Genomic DNA, 17465 nt, shown 5'->3' on the forward strand with positions numbered 1-17465 from the left:
AAGGATTTTACATGATATGGGAGGAGGGCATGGAGCATCTACCCATACAAATTCCATAGACTGAACTTCCGGTACCCTTTGGGCAGCCAAAAAAAGTCACTGTGGTTCAACCAGACTTATCGATGGACTCAGACTCAACCTGATTCTAGTCATATCAGCACCTGGCACAAGCAGCGTAACAAAGTGTGCAGAGGCGAAGGACAGAGCTGCTCTGCTTCCCCCGAGCCTCAGCCTGGGGTTGTCACCTGTGTAAGGAGTGAGGGTGTCACCAGGGTTGCAGGTGGAGCATAGTGGTCCTGTGCTCCATGCCATTTCCTGCATCTTGCTAGTTAGGAAAAGAGTCTTTCTGTTCGTGTCTGGTGCTCTGGTATGATCTTACAATGCTTTAGTTTATTCTAAATTCTGGCTTTCATAGTTTATTTTTTGTTTGTTTGTTTTAATCTTCTGTGATGTTTACCTGTTTTAGTATATAGCATATTTAACATATTTTCCCCCTTCTGCCTTTAAAGATTTTTTGTCTTTATTGCTTGTCTTAAGCAATTTTTTTGTGTGGGGGGGGGACGAGGTATTGAACACAGGGGCACTGAACCACTGAGCCACACCCCAGTCCTTTTGATTTATTTGTATTTTATTTTGAGACAAGGTCTTGCTAAATTGCTTAGGGCTTTAATAACTTGCTGAGGCTGGCTTTCCTCATGTGATCCTCCTGTCTCAGTCTCCTGGGATGCTGGGATTACAGGCATGCACCACCACGCCCAGCTGGTCTCTTAAGCAATTTGATAATGATGATGACTATGTGTATGTGTGAATGTGTGTGTGTGTGTGTGTGTGTGTGTTTAATGTTTCTTGTGACTGGAATTTGCTGAAGTTTTTGGATGTGTAGATGTACAGTTTCATTGGGAAAAATTTGGCCATTAGTTCATTAAATGGTTTTTTTCTCTCCCCTTTCTCTTCTCTTTTTCTTTTTTTTTGGGGGGAGGGGTCACACCAGTTATGCACATATTATGGTGCTGGAAATGCTCCCTGATACTGTTTTTATTTTAATTATTGTTTTATTTTATATTTGACTTTGGGTATTTCTATTGTTGTATCGTCAATTTTACTAATTCTTTTGTCTGAAATGTTTTATATTTTAAATTTCCTTTAAGTGTAGTTTTAATCTTGCACATCATTGTTTTGCCTTGTAGATATTCAGTTTGACCTTTTATATATCTCCCATGTAGCTTAAGTTTTTTTAACATCTTCAGTACAGTTGTAATAATTACTTTGTTGCCCATGTTTGCTATTCTAGCATACTGGGCAGCTTTGGCTTGATTTCCATTAGTTGCTTTTCCCCCCTCATTATCAGTTATCTTTTCCTCCTTTAAATGTCTGGCAATCTTTGGATGTCAGCCCTCATGACTTCACCTTGTTAAATCCTGAATATTTATATATTCTTATAAATATATTCTAGGACACAACTAAAGAGATCTAGCTAGATCTCTTTGGGTCTTACTTATAAAATTTTTAGGAAGAATCAGGGCAGCATATAATCTAGGAAGGACTATTTCACACTGCTGAAGCAGGACCCTTCTGATGACCAAGTAGCTCATGAATTTGACGTTCCTCAGGCTGGCTGGTGGAAACACACGCCACCTCCAGTCCTGTGGGAGCTCCAGGCACTCGTCCTTCCAGGTGGTGAACACCCAGTGTCAGTGGCACTGATTGGGCCCTCTGCGGGTCTCTGGGCTCCTCTCCTCTCTGGTATGTGCTCTGTCAACTCCAGTGGCCTTGGTCCCCCAGACTCCTAGCTGTGTATTCCCAAATCAGGAATCCACTGGTTTTATGGCCTGAAAACCTCTTAAGGCAGTAATAAGCTCCAGCAGTCATGGGGCTCACTTTGTCTGTTCCTGTCTCTCAGAGATCACTGTCCTTCATTGATGAATGACCGGGATCTTGAAAACTATTGTTTCATATATTTGGTGAACCTTGCCATGTTATTCTATTAAAAAGTGCCTCCCTTCTCTCTAAACATGGTTAAACTGTTCTGTGATGGGCCTTTGGGTAACCAGGAATAACCATATACTATTATCTTCTCCCTTAAAAGAAATTATTAATTTGAGGGGTTGGGGAGACTGTCCTAGCTACATAAATCAGTTATGGAAAGGCTGCGGTGTGAGTTCCAAGTCAACGCCATAGGAGGTGTGAGAAGGCAGGAGAGAGATGATCTGAGGGGTGGGTCTTGCTAAAATGCATGATGAACAGGGAGGCTTGAAGGCTGGGAAGGACTTGAATAAGTGGGGATGGAGGGGAAGGAAGGGCCAGGATGCCAGGAGGCAGGACTCAGGTAAGCATACCTCTGCAGAAAAACCAGCTCTCAGGAAACCTTCAGAACCATGGCCAGCTCTGCCTGCTTTCATGAGTATGGAAAGCTCCTTACTCAGAGGGGTCAGAACACTTACTAAAGCAATGTGATTCTACAGCCAGAATCTTCCCACTGAGCTTCCTGAGAACCTCTTCCATGTGTTGGAGCTAACAACATTCTGGGTCTGTGCATGTGATTTGCATTTGTTCCACAAACCTATGTCTTTTTCTTCCCCTAAGTTGCTTCTCACATCATGGCTGGAGTATTTCTTTCTTCACTCATTTCCTGCAAGTTATGGAATATGAGGTTTCTCATGTGTGAGACAATGCAAGAATGTTCAGAGATTAAATAATTAGATCATGAAAGTTATAACCTAGTCAGTGGATTAATCCAATGATATGGATTAACTGGGTGGTAACTGTAGGCAGGTAGGGTGTGACTGAAGGAAGTAGGTCACTGGGGGAATGACTCTGGGTTTATACTCTGTCCCTGGTGAGGGAAGCTTTCTCTCTGCTTCCTAGTTGCCGTGCCCTGAGCTGTTCCCCTGGGCCACTCCCTTCCACCCTGATGCTCTGCCTCACCTTGGGCCCAGAGTCAGCTGACCATGACCTAACCTCTGAAACCACGAGCCAAAAACAAAAACAAAAACAAAAAACCTTTTCCTCCTCTAAGTTGTTCTTGTCAGGTCTTGAGTTCACAATGATGCAAAACTGACTGAAACACCGCATCTTCACTTTTTAGTAGCAGGTAAGCTTCTGATTCAGAACTAAATTATAATCTATACCACACATTACTAAAGCCTCATGTTTGATAGCTTGCTTTTGGTCTGGGCATTGGGTGAGGTGAAACACCAGGTACAGGTGAGGAAACCAAGGCTCAGAGAGACAGAATGGTTTGTTTGGGGTCACACACTCTGAATGTTGGGGGTTGGGTTAAGCATCTCAGAGGGTCTGAATGTTTAATTTTTTCTAGTATGGAAGACAAATGCCTGGGCAGAGAAATAGTCATATATGTTGGAGTAGCAAATGGTGGATCCAAATCTGGCCTGTGCTCACAGTTAGCTGATCCCCAAGCAAGATGACCCTTTGGTTATGAAGGAAAATATTGAAACTCCAGTTCATATTTATTTAATTTTGTTTCTATAATTTTGAGTATGTTACATGAGTGTTACTGTAGTGTTATAGGTCTGCATAGGCATGTTTATAACTTAATCAGTGCATGATCAAAATCTTTTTGTTGAAAATAATAAATAAATCATGGCTGACATTTAATGAGCAGATTCTTGTGCCAGGTAGGGACCTAAGTGCTTTGTATGAATTTATCCACTTAATTGGTATAACCACTCAATGGGGAAGCTACTAATTTTATCATTATTTCATGGAAAAGGAAACTGAGGCATAGAAATGGAGCTGTGTGATTGGCAAGCTTACTCACCACTCTCCTAGGACTGGCACATCCATGAATGCTGTGGCCCTGGGATAGGAATCTCAGGTCAGGGGCCAAGGGTGTAGAGTGTTGTTTAGATTGATTTGGGGACATGGAGATCTATAGTTCATGAACATTTGCTTTATGTCAGATACCATGTTAGGAATTAAACATTGACCGACTAATCCAGGTAGCCACCATGAAAGCATTTTTTTTAAACCATGAGAGCACTTTATTTAGCTCCACAATAGCCAGGTGAAGCAGGCATTCATTTTCCCACTTTATAGATGAGGAAACTTAGGTTCAAAGAGAGTAAAAACTGGCTCTAGCGGAAGTGAAATACAGCTTTGCCCAGCACTGACCATCCAATTCTTGCCCTACTTACTGTTGCCCAAAGTTGGGACACTCTCCGTGCCTTTCAAACCAAGAAGGTCTCATGGAGCTCATATCCCACAGAGTCTGCTAAATAGAGAGGAAGTCCCAGGCACGTGGTCTGGCCATCTGGCCAGAACCTGACCCACCAGCCCTGCACAGCCCCAGGCCTAGTCAGTACCTCCTCCAGGGCTGGAGAGCCAGAATAAGGGAGATGTGGTTCCAATCACAGTACCAAGAAAGGATAATTGAATTAAAAGAGAAGGAAGGAAGGACAGAGAGAAAGAAAAAGGGTGGAAAGAGGTAAGGAAGAAAGAGATCAGACAGGCACACTGCTGAGTGAGCCCAGCAAGTTACTTTGGGAGCCCTGCTTTTATTAGTCAGAGCCTGGAGACAGTGACAACCTCTGACCTAAGTGTCCGGAGGACTTCACAATGCTCTGCCTCATCAGCTGGTGGTCAGCACACGTGGGTGGAGGAGGGGTTCTCTCTCCTTCTCAGAGTGCTTCTGAGGCCAATTCTCAGGCCTAAAGAGAGATGGGGCTTTTTCTCACAGGCTGGAGGGGTCTCTGAGGGGGGTGGCCTCTTAGAGAACAAGTTTACCTGGGTGCCCAGGGCATGGGGGTGGTTGGGGGTCTTCTGGGACCTTTCAACTTCCCTCCTGACACAGAACTTCTCCCCCAATATGTGAAGGTCTGGGGCATGGCTGACAGACCCTGCAGGCGGATCCTGTGACTCTGTAGCTAAGACAGGGCCTGATGCGCCTTGTGAGGAGGGCCTGCTGCTGGGTGTCTCCTGACCCAGGGTGATCTGGGAGCTCCCCCACCACTCTGAGGGAAGTTGAGCTGTGGGTTTCTGTGTTCGCCTTTCTGTCCTTTCTGCCTTTTCAATGCATCCCACGCTCTCTCAGCAGCAGTTCTGCCTGCTGAGAACTGAGGACGATGGCATGTTCTGCTCTAGGGTTTGATAGGCAAGCTAGAGGGAAATGAGCAGGGGAGGAAGCCTTGGGGGAAGGAGGGAAATGGACAGAGGGAAAGGGGAGGGAGGAGGGGGAAGAAGGAAGAGGGATACTGGGAAGGAGTGGAGGTGGGAAAGAGGGAGAGGAGGGAGCAGAAAAGAGGACTGGGCAAGCAGAAACACAGGAGAGAAGGAGAGACAGCCAAGGGGGAAAAGATGAAGGAGGAGGAAGAGGTAGAGGAAGGTGGGCCGGGAACCCTTCCTGAGGCCCTCCAGCCAGTCTTGTGGACTTGAGCTGGTGAGATGTCTGTGTGCAACTCGACAAGGGGAGCTGGTAAATAAATACCTCTGGGTAGGAGCAGATATCTGTAAACACAGCTGAGGAATTGAAAGTCAGGTTCTTCAAGGGTATCGACTTGGCAAAATCACACCACAGCTGCGAATTAAAAAAAAAAAAAAAAAAAAAAAGAACAACAACAAAAAACAAAAAGACACAGGAACAACAAAGTCAGTGTGAGTGCTGGGAGGGAGTGTGCTATCAGAGCTGGGCTCCGCCACAGCCGGGCTAGACGGCCCTAGGGGCTCACTTGGAATGGAGGGCCAGCTTGGAGTGCCTCTTTTATTTAAAACAAGTGCTGGCTCAGAAGAAGCTTTTGCAGGCCCATCAGGAAAATGGGTTAAGTCTACTCTGTTGGCCCTGTCATGACGGATTGCTGGAGGGTGCTTGGGGGCTCAGAGGACAAAGCTGGACGGCAGGAGAAGACTTCTGGGGTCAGATCACAACCCATCTCCAGATCAATAGCTGGGAGGATTTGAGGGACCTGAAGGGACACTTTTTTTCCAGAAGACACTTAACACCGGGATGACAGGTATTTCCCAGGACCGGTGCTGCTGCTGGGGATTTTTTGGCCCTCTGGAAAGAATAACAACCACTGGCTAAACACCTCCTCTGTGCCAGACACTGGATACACAAAAGCCTCACCACCGCCTTGTGATGTAGCCACTATTTTATCCCCATTTTACAACTTAAAAAAAAAAAAAAGTGAAACTCCGAGATCTAAAGTAACTTGTCCAGGGTCTCCCAGCTGGTGATGGGTGGACCTGAGATTTGAACGCAGGTCTATCTGACTCCAAGGGCTCTGATACACCACTGTGGCAAAGTAACCCTGACCTAGCATCACCGGGCTTCTTTCCAAATTCTGCACCCCAGAAATATCTGCTGCACCTTCAAGACTCGAGATCACGGCTACCACTCCACAGACTGTGCCAACCATCCTACAGACTTCCATTTCAATTGCCATAATCTGTAACATGTTCATTAGATGATGAATTTCTGAGATGATGGCTTTCTCTTTTCCCCGTAAGTCCTTCACTGCAAGGACCACCACCAAGCTTAAGCCAATTTGACAGTGAATTTCAGGTAGTCTGAACCCCTGTCACAGGCCAAGAGTTGGCATCTACAGCTTGGGTCAGCACAAACTCACGATCCAGAGGGCACAGTGATGGTTTCAGTCATAACACAAGCTTCAGTTACACTTTCTCCACACACATACACCCAGAATACCTACTGCTACCATGGTACAATTCTAAACATAAATAGAAATCATTAAAATGTGGACCACGTAATTAAAAACAGTGATAAGTATTATGGCAGTTGGCATTTCATCTGAGCTCTATGCATCCTTAGAAGCCAAAGGCAAGATACTCTACCTTCCTGAAATGCCGTTTCCTCATCCATCGCATGGGGACAATAATACCTACCTGTTTCACAGTAGGTGCTCAGTGAGTGACAGCTATTTTATTTCCTCTCCCCCGCCCCGTTCCCACTCCCAGAGAGACAGTTTACAATATCAGAAGGAGCCCAGGTCATGGAGTCAGACAGACCTTATTATCAAGTTATTTCATGTCTCTGAGCTCAGTTTCCTCAGCCATAAAGTGGGGATAATGAGACTTACCTCACAGGGTTTAGTGAGGATTAGATACAAAAAATACATGAAGCTCCTGCCTTAGTGCATGGCACATAGCAGGCAGGGGTCGCAGGGTACCTCATAAGTAAATGGTGAGCAACTTATCGACAGTTAGAATTGATTGGCCACTGACAGTACAGAAACTGAAGGGCTTTGGGAGCTTTTTTGGAGCAAATAACCTCCCCCACTGGAAAAAGAAAATTTTTCAACAGAAAAACACACAGATCAATAATAGTCATACCTTTGCTATCCCCAAGCTTTGTGTCCCTAAGCTTGGGGCTGAACTGACACGTGAAGGTAATTGATACCAAGGAAGGGCAATGCAGAAAGCTGGAGGATCCATAAACCCTTAATTCCTTCCTATACCAGACATCAGAGGATTGGAGGGCTTGGGATGCTTACAATATTTAGGACGGCACCCAGGAAATTAATCAAGATGGATGCAAAGATGATGACGTTCCGGGCCAAATAGGTCTCGTTAATCCAACAGCAGGTTTTCCGAAGGATGAGAGGCAAACACTTATAATCCTCTGCTGTGGTGATGAGGACCAGAGCCGAGTGCAGCATAATCAGAATGGAGAACTGGATGGTCATTGGCATCACTCTGCAGGGAACACAGGACATGGGGTCATATGGTGTCCGTCATCTGGTCTCCAGTTTCTGAACAACCCTGGCCATCTTGTTTATAATTTCCCCTCCCCATTCCCCACTCTTTGTACCCGATAACTGCACCAACAATCTCCTAAAGTTTTCTTATTCAGGAAAAAGGATATTAGCAGGAAATGTGTGTGTGTGTGTGTGTGTGTGTGTGTGTACATAATATATACCATCCATCTCTAGAATACTCTGTTAAGAAACTTTGCAAATAATGTGAAATATTTGGCTTGATTTATTGCTCCTGCTCATCTTTTCCTCTTCTCACTATGCGACTGCTGCCAAGGCAACACACCATGGAGTTTAATCTCTATATTTTGGCTGTGGAAGGAACCCACATGCCTTTTCCCTTTCATGGTGGGTTTTATGAAGTTTTTCCTCCCATCTACTCTGAGGCCAAAAAAATGTACTTGCCATTAGTTTAGAGTTCCTGAGTTTGATTAGTGATTACTATGGTTTGCATGGAAAAAATTTCGTATCTATGTATTATTATGCACATATATGTGTATATGTATATATATAGACAGAGAGAGTGTGTGTGTATATATACATGTGTTTATGTGTGTATATATGCATGTATGTGTGTGTATGTATATATGGAGGGAGAGAGAGAATGAGAGAGAGAGAGATGGGTAAAGGTGCAATTTGAGGCATGCTAAGGAAAAGTCAGTGTTTCCAAGGCTTTAAAGTCATTCCCAAGTTGCTGCCCTCAGTTTCAAGTTTTCATGAAAGCTGTGTCCCATGGAAACCTGTGTTTTTAGATTACTCTGCTAGGTATCAGGATGTTTCCTGTAACTTAGGGATCTAAAACTTCACTTCTGGAGGCATTTTTAATTGCTTCCACTCCTTATCAACCAATTCGTCACCAGACATATTGATTCTCCTTAGAAGTTCATCCTTGTTCTCTCTTTTGTCTGAACATTCATATCCCACACTAGCATCTCTAAGGTCCCCACTAGTCTTTCAGCCAGTCAGCTGCTGCAGATGTTCAAGGGCACCTTGACAGAGGCAACCAGAGATTTCATCTTATCCTTCTTCTATCTACCTGACCTTAATATCTTCCTCGAGATATGTGCATAGTGGTTTAAGTTGGATCCATCTTCTAATACCTTTTCTTACTGTCCTGCTGCCTGGACTTTTTATATTTATTATTAGTAACCCTTGTGTAAATGATGCTTTGAGATCTACTTCCTAAAATATATGTATGACATATATTTTCCATTCCTCAGAGCAAACTTAAGAGGTCTTTTGATTTTTTTCCTAAATAAAGAGTAAAGGCTCACAAGAAAGCAGCTTCCTAATGGGCCATTCAGCTGATGAGTGTTAAAGAAAAAGTTAAAGTCTGTTGTGCTACATTGCTTTGGTATTCTCACTTTGGTAAGAAATTGATTCTCATGTTTGCACTATTCTTTTTGCTTCTGTGGTTTCAGCATGGTATTTAAAGAGCTTTCTTTTCTAGCACAGTGGATACCAGGTACCAGTGAGTATGTCAGGTACCAGGATCAAAGACCAAGTTCTAGAATATCATAATCCAGAGAGGAATATGGACTTCAAAAGAATGAATAAGTGTATATACGCTGTGATCCAGAAAGAGTTCCAAATAGCCTTCATTTGGAAACAGGAAAAGGGATCAATGGAGGCTTCATGGAAGAGGTGACAGCTGGATTAGGCATTGGGGGCTGAAGAAGTTTTCAGGTGAGAAGTGTTGGGAACATGAGCAAAGCATCAGAAGAAGTGGCAGGTGTGTTTAGGATCTTCCAATAACCCAGCTGGTGAGGCTGTAGGATTGGAGGGGAAGGAAGGGGCCTTTCTCCCGTAGGCAATGGGCAGATGTTTAAGATGATGAATGATTCAGGAGGGAGGTGATTGGATCTGTGTATTTGAAAGATAAAGTAAAGAGGAAAAGCAGTTAGGGGGTTTGAATAATTGAGGCATGAGCTTAAAAAGGAGGAAGGCACGGCAATAGCATTGGTAATTGAGAGGTGCAGGGGACGATATGGAGGCAGTCTTAATAAGTGGTGTGTGTGTGTGTGTGTGTGTGTGTGTGTGTGTGTGTGTGTGCACGCACACAAGCCCGCACGGGCGGGGGCATACACTCATGCCCACATATGGTGCACAAGGGGACTTTCTCCAGAGAAAAGTCATTAAGGATGATGCTAAGGCTTTGACCATCTTGACTGGGTAAGTACAGGGGATAAGTGGTGAATTTGATTTTGGCCTAGCCAAATATTTAGCACTGTGGATATCTGGTTGGACATTATCTAGATGTCAGGGCAATTAGAGGGATACTGGGGGAACTCTGGGGCTGGAGTTAATAGGTGAAGGTTGAAGATTTGGGAATGAAACACGTTGCCCACCAGGCTGTGCACAGGCAGAAGCAAGAAGCCCCAAGATGAAGCTGTGGAGGAGCTAATGGGCTGGAGCAAGTGGTGGCAGCAAAGCCTCATGACAGCTGGGAGTGGTAAGAAGTTTACAAGGAGGACATAGCCAAGAAAGCCTCTCTGCATGGTCAAGCTACCCCGAGACTGGACACGAATCTCCCGCAGCCCCAGCCATTGTCGTGAGCCGGTGTGAAGAAAACCTGCTTGCACAGTTTTGATTTCCATGGATCACCTTGACAAGAAGTCTCTGTGGGAGTCCTAGGTAAGAACAGAAGGTTTGTGCAGTACTGAGTTCCCGGAGGGCTCTAAGAAGATGGGAGACTCCCTGCCCCCGACAGGCTGAAGAAACACTCCCTGACAACACCCCATTACTCCTGCGCACCCAGGGGAGTTGAAGAAAGGAGCAAGCAGGTGGGCCGCTTTGTCAGGCAGTCTCAGGAGAGAAGGGACCAAAGCCAAGGATGGTGTGTCTTGACAGTGTGCAGCGGCCATGGAGGGCAAGCGTGTCTTGTTTCCAAGTGTGAGGCAGAAACAGGCCAGGGAAAGGCATATCTAAAAGATGCCCAGCCAGACCTTCAAACTCTTAAGTGGCCACCACTGTGTGTACACTGGGCCTGGATGCGGCCCTTGACTCTCTCTTCTGCCCTCCCCTCTCTCTTTTCATGCTCTGGACAATATAAACGTCACGTAGTTGCCCCAGACACTATGCTACTCCTACCTCTGTGGGTTCTTCCATGATCCCAGGGTAGGGATGAGTGCACAGAGATGCTTAGTGCATATCCACTGACTCAGGCTTTCTGTAGAGTGGACCCTCACCCTCCCCTCCCGTCCCCAGCCTGCATAGGGAAGAGGACTCCCACCCACACTCCCGAGCTGTCTCTGTGCACTTGGTGTGTCCTCCCCAGGGGGAGGGCAGGGCTGACGTGCTCATCTTTGGTCCTGGGGATGCGCGTCTGGTGTTGTTCTTTCCCTGCCTCTAAGTGGTGAGTTCTCACGTGGGAGTTTAAGGATGGGTCTCTGGTCTGGCAAAGATTCAAAACATTCAGAATGGAGGACATGTGTTCTCTTGTATTCTATCTTTCAGCGTGGTGTTGAAGAAGCATTTATTTGTAATTTGGTGCTTTTCTACCCATCTCCTTATTGCGCTTTTATGTATGCTCTGCAGGGATGAGGCTCATCTGGGTATGCTGAGGGCTGTGTGGAAAGACTTGCATCCAAAACTGCTGGAACCCTTATACCTGATCTACCCTGATACAGTTCTACATGACTTCCTTCTGAGTTTGCTGATAAAGGGAAAGAGAGGTAAAAGACAAGCAGTGTGATTCAGAGGCAAGACCAAATTCTTTTGTGTTTAAAACTTTTGTTCCAAAAATTTGAAATTTTTAAAGATTAACTTTTAAAGGAGGCTGGAGGTTAAATACAGTAATAAAGCAGAAAGTAAGAACTTAGAGAAATGCTAATCCTTTTTCTCTATTCATGTTGGAAATTCAGGAGATCAAAGGCATTTTAAAGATCTATGGGAAGAGCGTTAATTACAAGACAGGCTTTCTAAGCAAGGTACTGGCACCGAGTATAAAATTCCCCTGGAAATCTCTGCAGTAGCTCCTTAGCATTCATTTATTTCTGCACACATAAACATTATAACATCAGATTGTAAATTTCATCTAATTATAGAGCTATTCAGGCATCCAGGGGTTTTGAATTTGCTTTTGTATTGTTGGTGCATATAAGAAAGAGAACCTTTCATTTTTGAAACTGAGTCTCAGAAAGAATGACAAGGGATTTGCAAACAGCTCTATCCAAGTCATTTCTAGACATTAAGTTCTAATTATTCTTTTCAGTCTATATTTAAAACGGGGTTTGGGTTGATATTATGATGTGACATTTGTTGGGAAGGCAAGGATCAGTGGAGATGAGGGAACAGCCTATAGCAGTTTGCAGTACAATAGGAAACAGAGACTCAGATCCTTCCAGAAGATGACATTTGTATGACACTTTAGAATCTGCAAAGAGCCTATGAATGTGATTTTACCTTTGATCCTGTAGCAGCTCTGGGAGGTAGATATTCTTAGCCTTTTCAACAGATGAAAATATGTGAATTGGAAAGGAAAAAGGAACCAGAATTTGCCAAGAATGGACATAGTTGATTTAAGTCTTACTGCAATCCTGAGAAGTGGGCATTATCATTCCCACGATACAGATGAGAAAATTGAAGCTTCAAGGAGGTTCAATATGTCTACAGCTACTAAGATGCATAGAAAATAATCAGACCTAGTGCCTCTATCTTTTCTTACTACCTTCTCTCTCTTGCTCACTATCACTCTCTTTCCCTCCTCCTCGTCTTCCTCTCCTTGTGCTCCTCCTGTTCTCCCCCCTGCCATTACTATGCATGTAGATGTAGATACGTTGTTCTGTAATCATGAAAGGTGTTTGAAGGTGTTTCCTAGTTTTTCCTCAGTTTGCCCTTCTGGGACAGGAACATCTGTGAACATGCAGAAACTAAGAAAAGAGCTGGGCTTGCATTGTCTAATTTGCCAGGGTCCATTAATTTTTCCTTCAGGGATTGGAAATTAGCTGTGGTCACATGAGTAGAGACTGCCTCATCTGTTAAAAATCCATGACAGAAGAAATGTGAGGGAAAGGCACCCACCATCTGTTCAGTGGTAGAGTATCAATCAGAAACAAAGTGAGTACATGTTAAAGAAGGCGTCTGCTGTGTCCAGGGTGAGTGGGCAGCTCATTTTCACAGCATGCGGATGGTCTGGTCAGAGTTCAGCTTTGATGTTTCCTTCATGATCAGGTTTTCCTGGGTTGCTATCTGCACTGCAGGTATGGACTTCAGTTGGAACCGAGGACAGAGACTCTTTTCCTGAGATGCTGGGTAATGTTCCAGGTCTGTTCTGTTTGAACCCAGGAAACAGGGTAGCAAGACTAGCAAACCTTCTCTGGTCATGCCACCTGAGAAGGGAATCTGCCTAGGGTAACTGGGAAGTACACTTCCTCTGGGGGACAGTGATTGTCCAGATCAGCAGGGTCGTCCAGGTCTCCTCCTTCTACCTCATCCTCATATCCAGTAGACCACTCGGTATTCTTAACTCTGCCCTGAATACCTAACATATCACTCATTTATTCCATAACCACTCTCTCTTTCTTGCCTGGATTTTTGCAATTGCTTCCTAGTTTGTCTTACCAACTCCAGATCTAATTTCTTGCGATAGTATCCATGTCCAGCATGAGTTTTCCAAACACAAATCCAATCACATTGCTTCTTTGGTTAAAATGCTTCAATAACGTTTCTTCGGCAATGAGGCACAATGTCTTACCAAGGCTTGCACATCATGCTCCTCCTGAGCACGGCTCTGATACTTTCCTGCCTTCCACTCTTCTTAGGCCTTCCCATGAGGGATGAGTCTCTTCAAGAGGGTTGGGCTGTTACTGCCACTTCCTCTGGGATGCTTGCCTCACCCCCACCACAATCCCACTCCAATGCACACCTTCCCTAGCCTGATAGACATCACCTGATCGCAGCTGTTAGGAAAATCATTCAGCTTTTATGTCCACTAGACTTCAGCTTTGTAAGGGTAAGGGCCTTGGCTCTGTATCTCTATTGTGCAGCAGAGAGAGCATCGTAAGTGCTCAGCAGACTGTGCTCCAGGAGTCCAGAGAGAGCATGCAACAGATATGGTCATGCTCTCTTGGCTCCCATGTCCCCATTGACAAAAGTGAAGAGTGGAGTCCAGGAAATTTGAGAATGTGGCAAGATCCTACCTACACTCACAGCTCACCACTCTGAGATCCCTGTTTCCAGCATCCTATTTCTCATAGGCTGTCAGGTAGACAGGAATCCCATTCTCTCTGGGTAACTTCTGAGACCCTGCTTTGACTTGTCCATCGCCCAGCATATACATTTGTACATATGCACCTATGTGCACAGCAGGTAAGTAGCCACCCATGTAGCATGTACATCTAGACATACACATGTATTTTAATTATTTCTTTGTTTTGTTTTACTAGATTATAAGGATAATAGAGTAGGGATTATTGTTTATTTTTTACCTGTTGGATCAGAGCCCTTCCAGCATGCAGAGTAGCCCTGGGATAAGCATTCAGTGGCTACTGGCAGAAGGCTTTCCTAGCCCACATTGGGCAGAAGTACAAGGTTTTCCTTTGAACTTCCTTTGTCTCTGTCTATCTCTTTCTTTACGAATTTCTTTTAAATTGCAGAATAAAAAGTGTAGCTTAATAAGTTACTATAAAGTGTCTACCTTTGGAGCAATCACCTGATTTCTGAAATAGAACTTTGGGGGCACAATGATGCCCCATCCATATGCCTGTCCTAATCACAATCCTTGTTCCCAACCACACTAATCACTTTCCATTTCTTTGTAGTTTTATCATCCGTTTGTAGACGCTGTAGTTTCGTCTCACCTATTTTATTTTGTTAAATTTGGTTTGTCCTTTAAAGCTTAAAAATATTATCTTATTAAATTTGGTTGTCTTAAATCTTAAATCTTTCTCTATCTCTTTATTTTCCTTGTAACTTATTTTTTGAAGATATGTGCCTTTCACCTGCAGTATTTGCCTCTGTCTGGATTTTACACTCTTCCTATGGTCCTCACCCTCTGTAATCTCTGCAAAGTAGAACCTGGACTCACAGGTCTGATCAGACTTATGCTTGATCCCTTGGTAAGACCACAGGTAGTATATCACGTTCTTCCCTGGGGAGGTGTGGCTGTCATTCCCTTTTGTGCCAATAGCATTCTTTGACACTAGATTCATAGATCCACTAATGCATTGGGAGTTGGAAAATGGGGGTTGGGAAACAAAAGAAATTTTACTTCTTTTGTTTTCTTAAAACCTTTTTTAAGCTGGAACATTTTTTGTGACATCCCCTTTACCTACTATTCAGTAATTTTGTGGTACAGTGCAGAGGAAAGAAGAAAAAAATATTCATTTCTCATTTGTTCATCAGTTTTCAAGATGATCAGCCAGTTCCCACCACAGATGAACAACTTAAAAAAATCAAAATAAATTTATGGCGTTCCATATATTTGCTGGGTTTTGATTGAACTTTCTAAAAATGCTCTCTACTAAAGTTCACTTTATGAGTTCTTTGGACCTTCTCTGGTGGCTTCGAGTCCTTTTGACTCTCCTGGTGCTTGTTGGTTTCCCTGCTTTCTTGTAGGACAGGATGCTCTGGGCTTGTTTAGACAGGCTTCTCCTGAAGATCAGAGCCATGAGATGCCTGGAGAGTCTCTGGTGCAAGTGGATGTTCAAAATATGAGGCTACGCGACGGTGATGGCAGAGGCACAAAATGCACCCCTCAAGATGGCTCCCCTTGCTTCTGCTTCTTTTCCCATATCCCTCCCCCATTGGATGGTTCTGCACATGCTCAGGGCTAGGTCCTACCTAATCTGGTCTCTGACCTGCTGCCAATTGTGTCTAGAAACACACTCACAGAGACACCAAGACGTGTGCATTACCAAAAATCATCTTGGTTTCTCTGAATCCAGTCAAGTCAACAGCCAATTAACTGTCACAAGGCTCTTTTTGTGCATTTCCTACCCCAGCCCTTGTTAAGAACCCTGGCTCTGGAGCTGGGTGTCGTGGATTCGAATACAGAGTGTAGCATCTTTCAACTGTGAGACCTTGGGCAACTTTTGTACTCCTCTGACCCTCAGTTTCCTCCTCTTTCAAGTGATGGTGATCCCAGTATCTCCCTCATAGGGTCGCAGTGAGGATTTCTTGAATTTCTATACAGAGTATTTAGAAGTGACTGGACCACATACAGGCATTTGCAGCATTGTTAAAGTGCCAATTTTTATGACCCAGGAAGAAGTGATGCTGTGTTTATAAATAATTTACATAGAAAAATGAACAAGTAAATGGTGACTGAGGATCTGATAGTCAGTTGCTTTCTGCATTCGTGGGTACAGTGCCCAATAATGGCAGATCTGTTTTGGTTTTGGTTATTGTTTTCATTAGATTGGGCAAAAGAGTCTTGCCTTGGCAAAGCAATGAGATTTTCATATAGAGTAAGACAATCAAGAATAGATACTGAATTGTCAGACATCTTGGCGTGGATCTTGGTCCAGTCATTTAAAATTCTGACCCTTGGGGAAGGTCAGCTGCCCTGCCCCAGTGAGGGTCAGGAGAGACACTGCCCCTGATTACTTAGTCCCTTCATATTTACCTTGAAGAAGGAAGCAAACTTTGTATTGCCGTGATAAATAGAAGAACGATAAATGCACACACCAGGTTGGACTTGAATACTTCATCCCTCATTTGAGAATACTGCAATTGAAAGAAAAATAAGGAGAATGAATTACTTTGCAGCTGAGTTAGGCTTTTGGAAGAGTTAAGTTTTAGCAGTGTCTGAGATTAGGGGAAACAGAAGAAAACAATGCAATTCAATTTTTTAAAAAGAATTCAGAGGAATCTGTAGTTTCATAAACCTTCTTGTGCACTATCTCCACCCTCTCCCCGCAGCCTGCCAGGGAAAAAGACAGCAGCCGGCCTCGTGAAGAGTCTCGGGTGAGGGGCTTTCTATGAGCCTGTATGGCCCTCCCCACTCCCTGTGGACTAGTACCATCTTAACAGAAGAGCACACGGCTACATATGCAGCAAGTTAAGCTCACGTTGGCTTTCTCCATGAGTAAATTTAAATCATTTAAGGACCTTGCTTTGTTTTTTGTCAGCTTTGGGAATATAGGGAAATATTTTCCCAGGGAGTCTTTCTTCCTTCTTTCTCTCTCTCCCTTTCTTTCTTTCTTTCTTTCTTTCTTTCTTTCTTTCTTTCTTTCTTTCTTTCTTTCTTTCTTTCTATCTTTCTTTTAAAATAACTGTTGAAAATAAATAAATTCACAGAATCTTAGAAAGTAGCCCAGGAGATCTCCAACTAGGATAGCCCTTTGTCTCCCAGCAGAGACACCAAGACTGATGGGCCAACATGCTCAATGCCCTTCTGTTTTCTGCTCGAGGCAGCCCTGAGCAATGGTGCTAACTTTATTTCAATTACCCAGAGCTCTCAGTAACTTCATTGTTCAGTTTAAAAAGCTTCTGGAAGGCTTTCTTTGAATATGTACTTTCCTAACTCCAGCCTTGTGTCCAGAACCATCTTGGAGTTGCTTAGCTGAGAAAAAATCTACTTCTTTCAAAAACAGGGAAGGGTTATAAAACTCAAAAAGACCTTAGAACTCTAAACCGAGTCCTGTATTTTTGCCTTAATGCCAGAGATGTCTCGTAACATGCTGATGATCACACAGCATACAGATCATTTTAGTTTTGGATTAGGGGAGGAGATAGAAAGCTAAGCCTGGCACAGGAACTTTGTAATCTTTGAGTCACCTTATCCAAGAAGCTGGT

General features: G+C 43.9%; 1 protein-coding gene across 3 annotated transcripts in view; it reads right to left on the reverse strand.

The window, feature by feature from the left end:
• The window catches only part of Adcy8 (adenylate cyclase 8), a 214448-nt gene that overhangs the window by 53633 nt on the left and 143350 nt on the right, over positions 1–17465 (reverse strand). For 2 of the 3 annotated variants that reach the window (XM_076835574.2, XM_076835572.2), the window contains 3 exons: positions 16294–16394; positions 7467–7668; positions 5444–5533 (listed from right to left, as the gene is read on the reverse strand). In XM_076835574.2, the coding sequence (XP_076691689.1) occupies positions 5444–5533; positions 7467–7668; positions 16294–16394 (393 nt within the window). The remainder of the gene's footprint in view (positions 1–5443; positions 5534–7466; positions 7669–16293; positions 16395–17465) is intronic. The other variant, XM_076835573.2, reaches the window with a different exon arrangement.

This window comes from Callospermophilus lateralis, chromosome 16 (genome assembly GCF_048772815.1).
Source record: "Callospermophilus lateralis isolate mCalLat2 chromosome 16, mCalLat2.hap1, whole genome shotgun sequence".
Lineage (NCBI taxonomy): Eukaryota > Metazoa > Chordata > Mammalia > Rodentia > Sciuridae > Callospermophilus > Callospermophilus lateralis.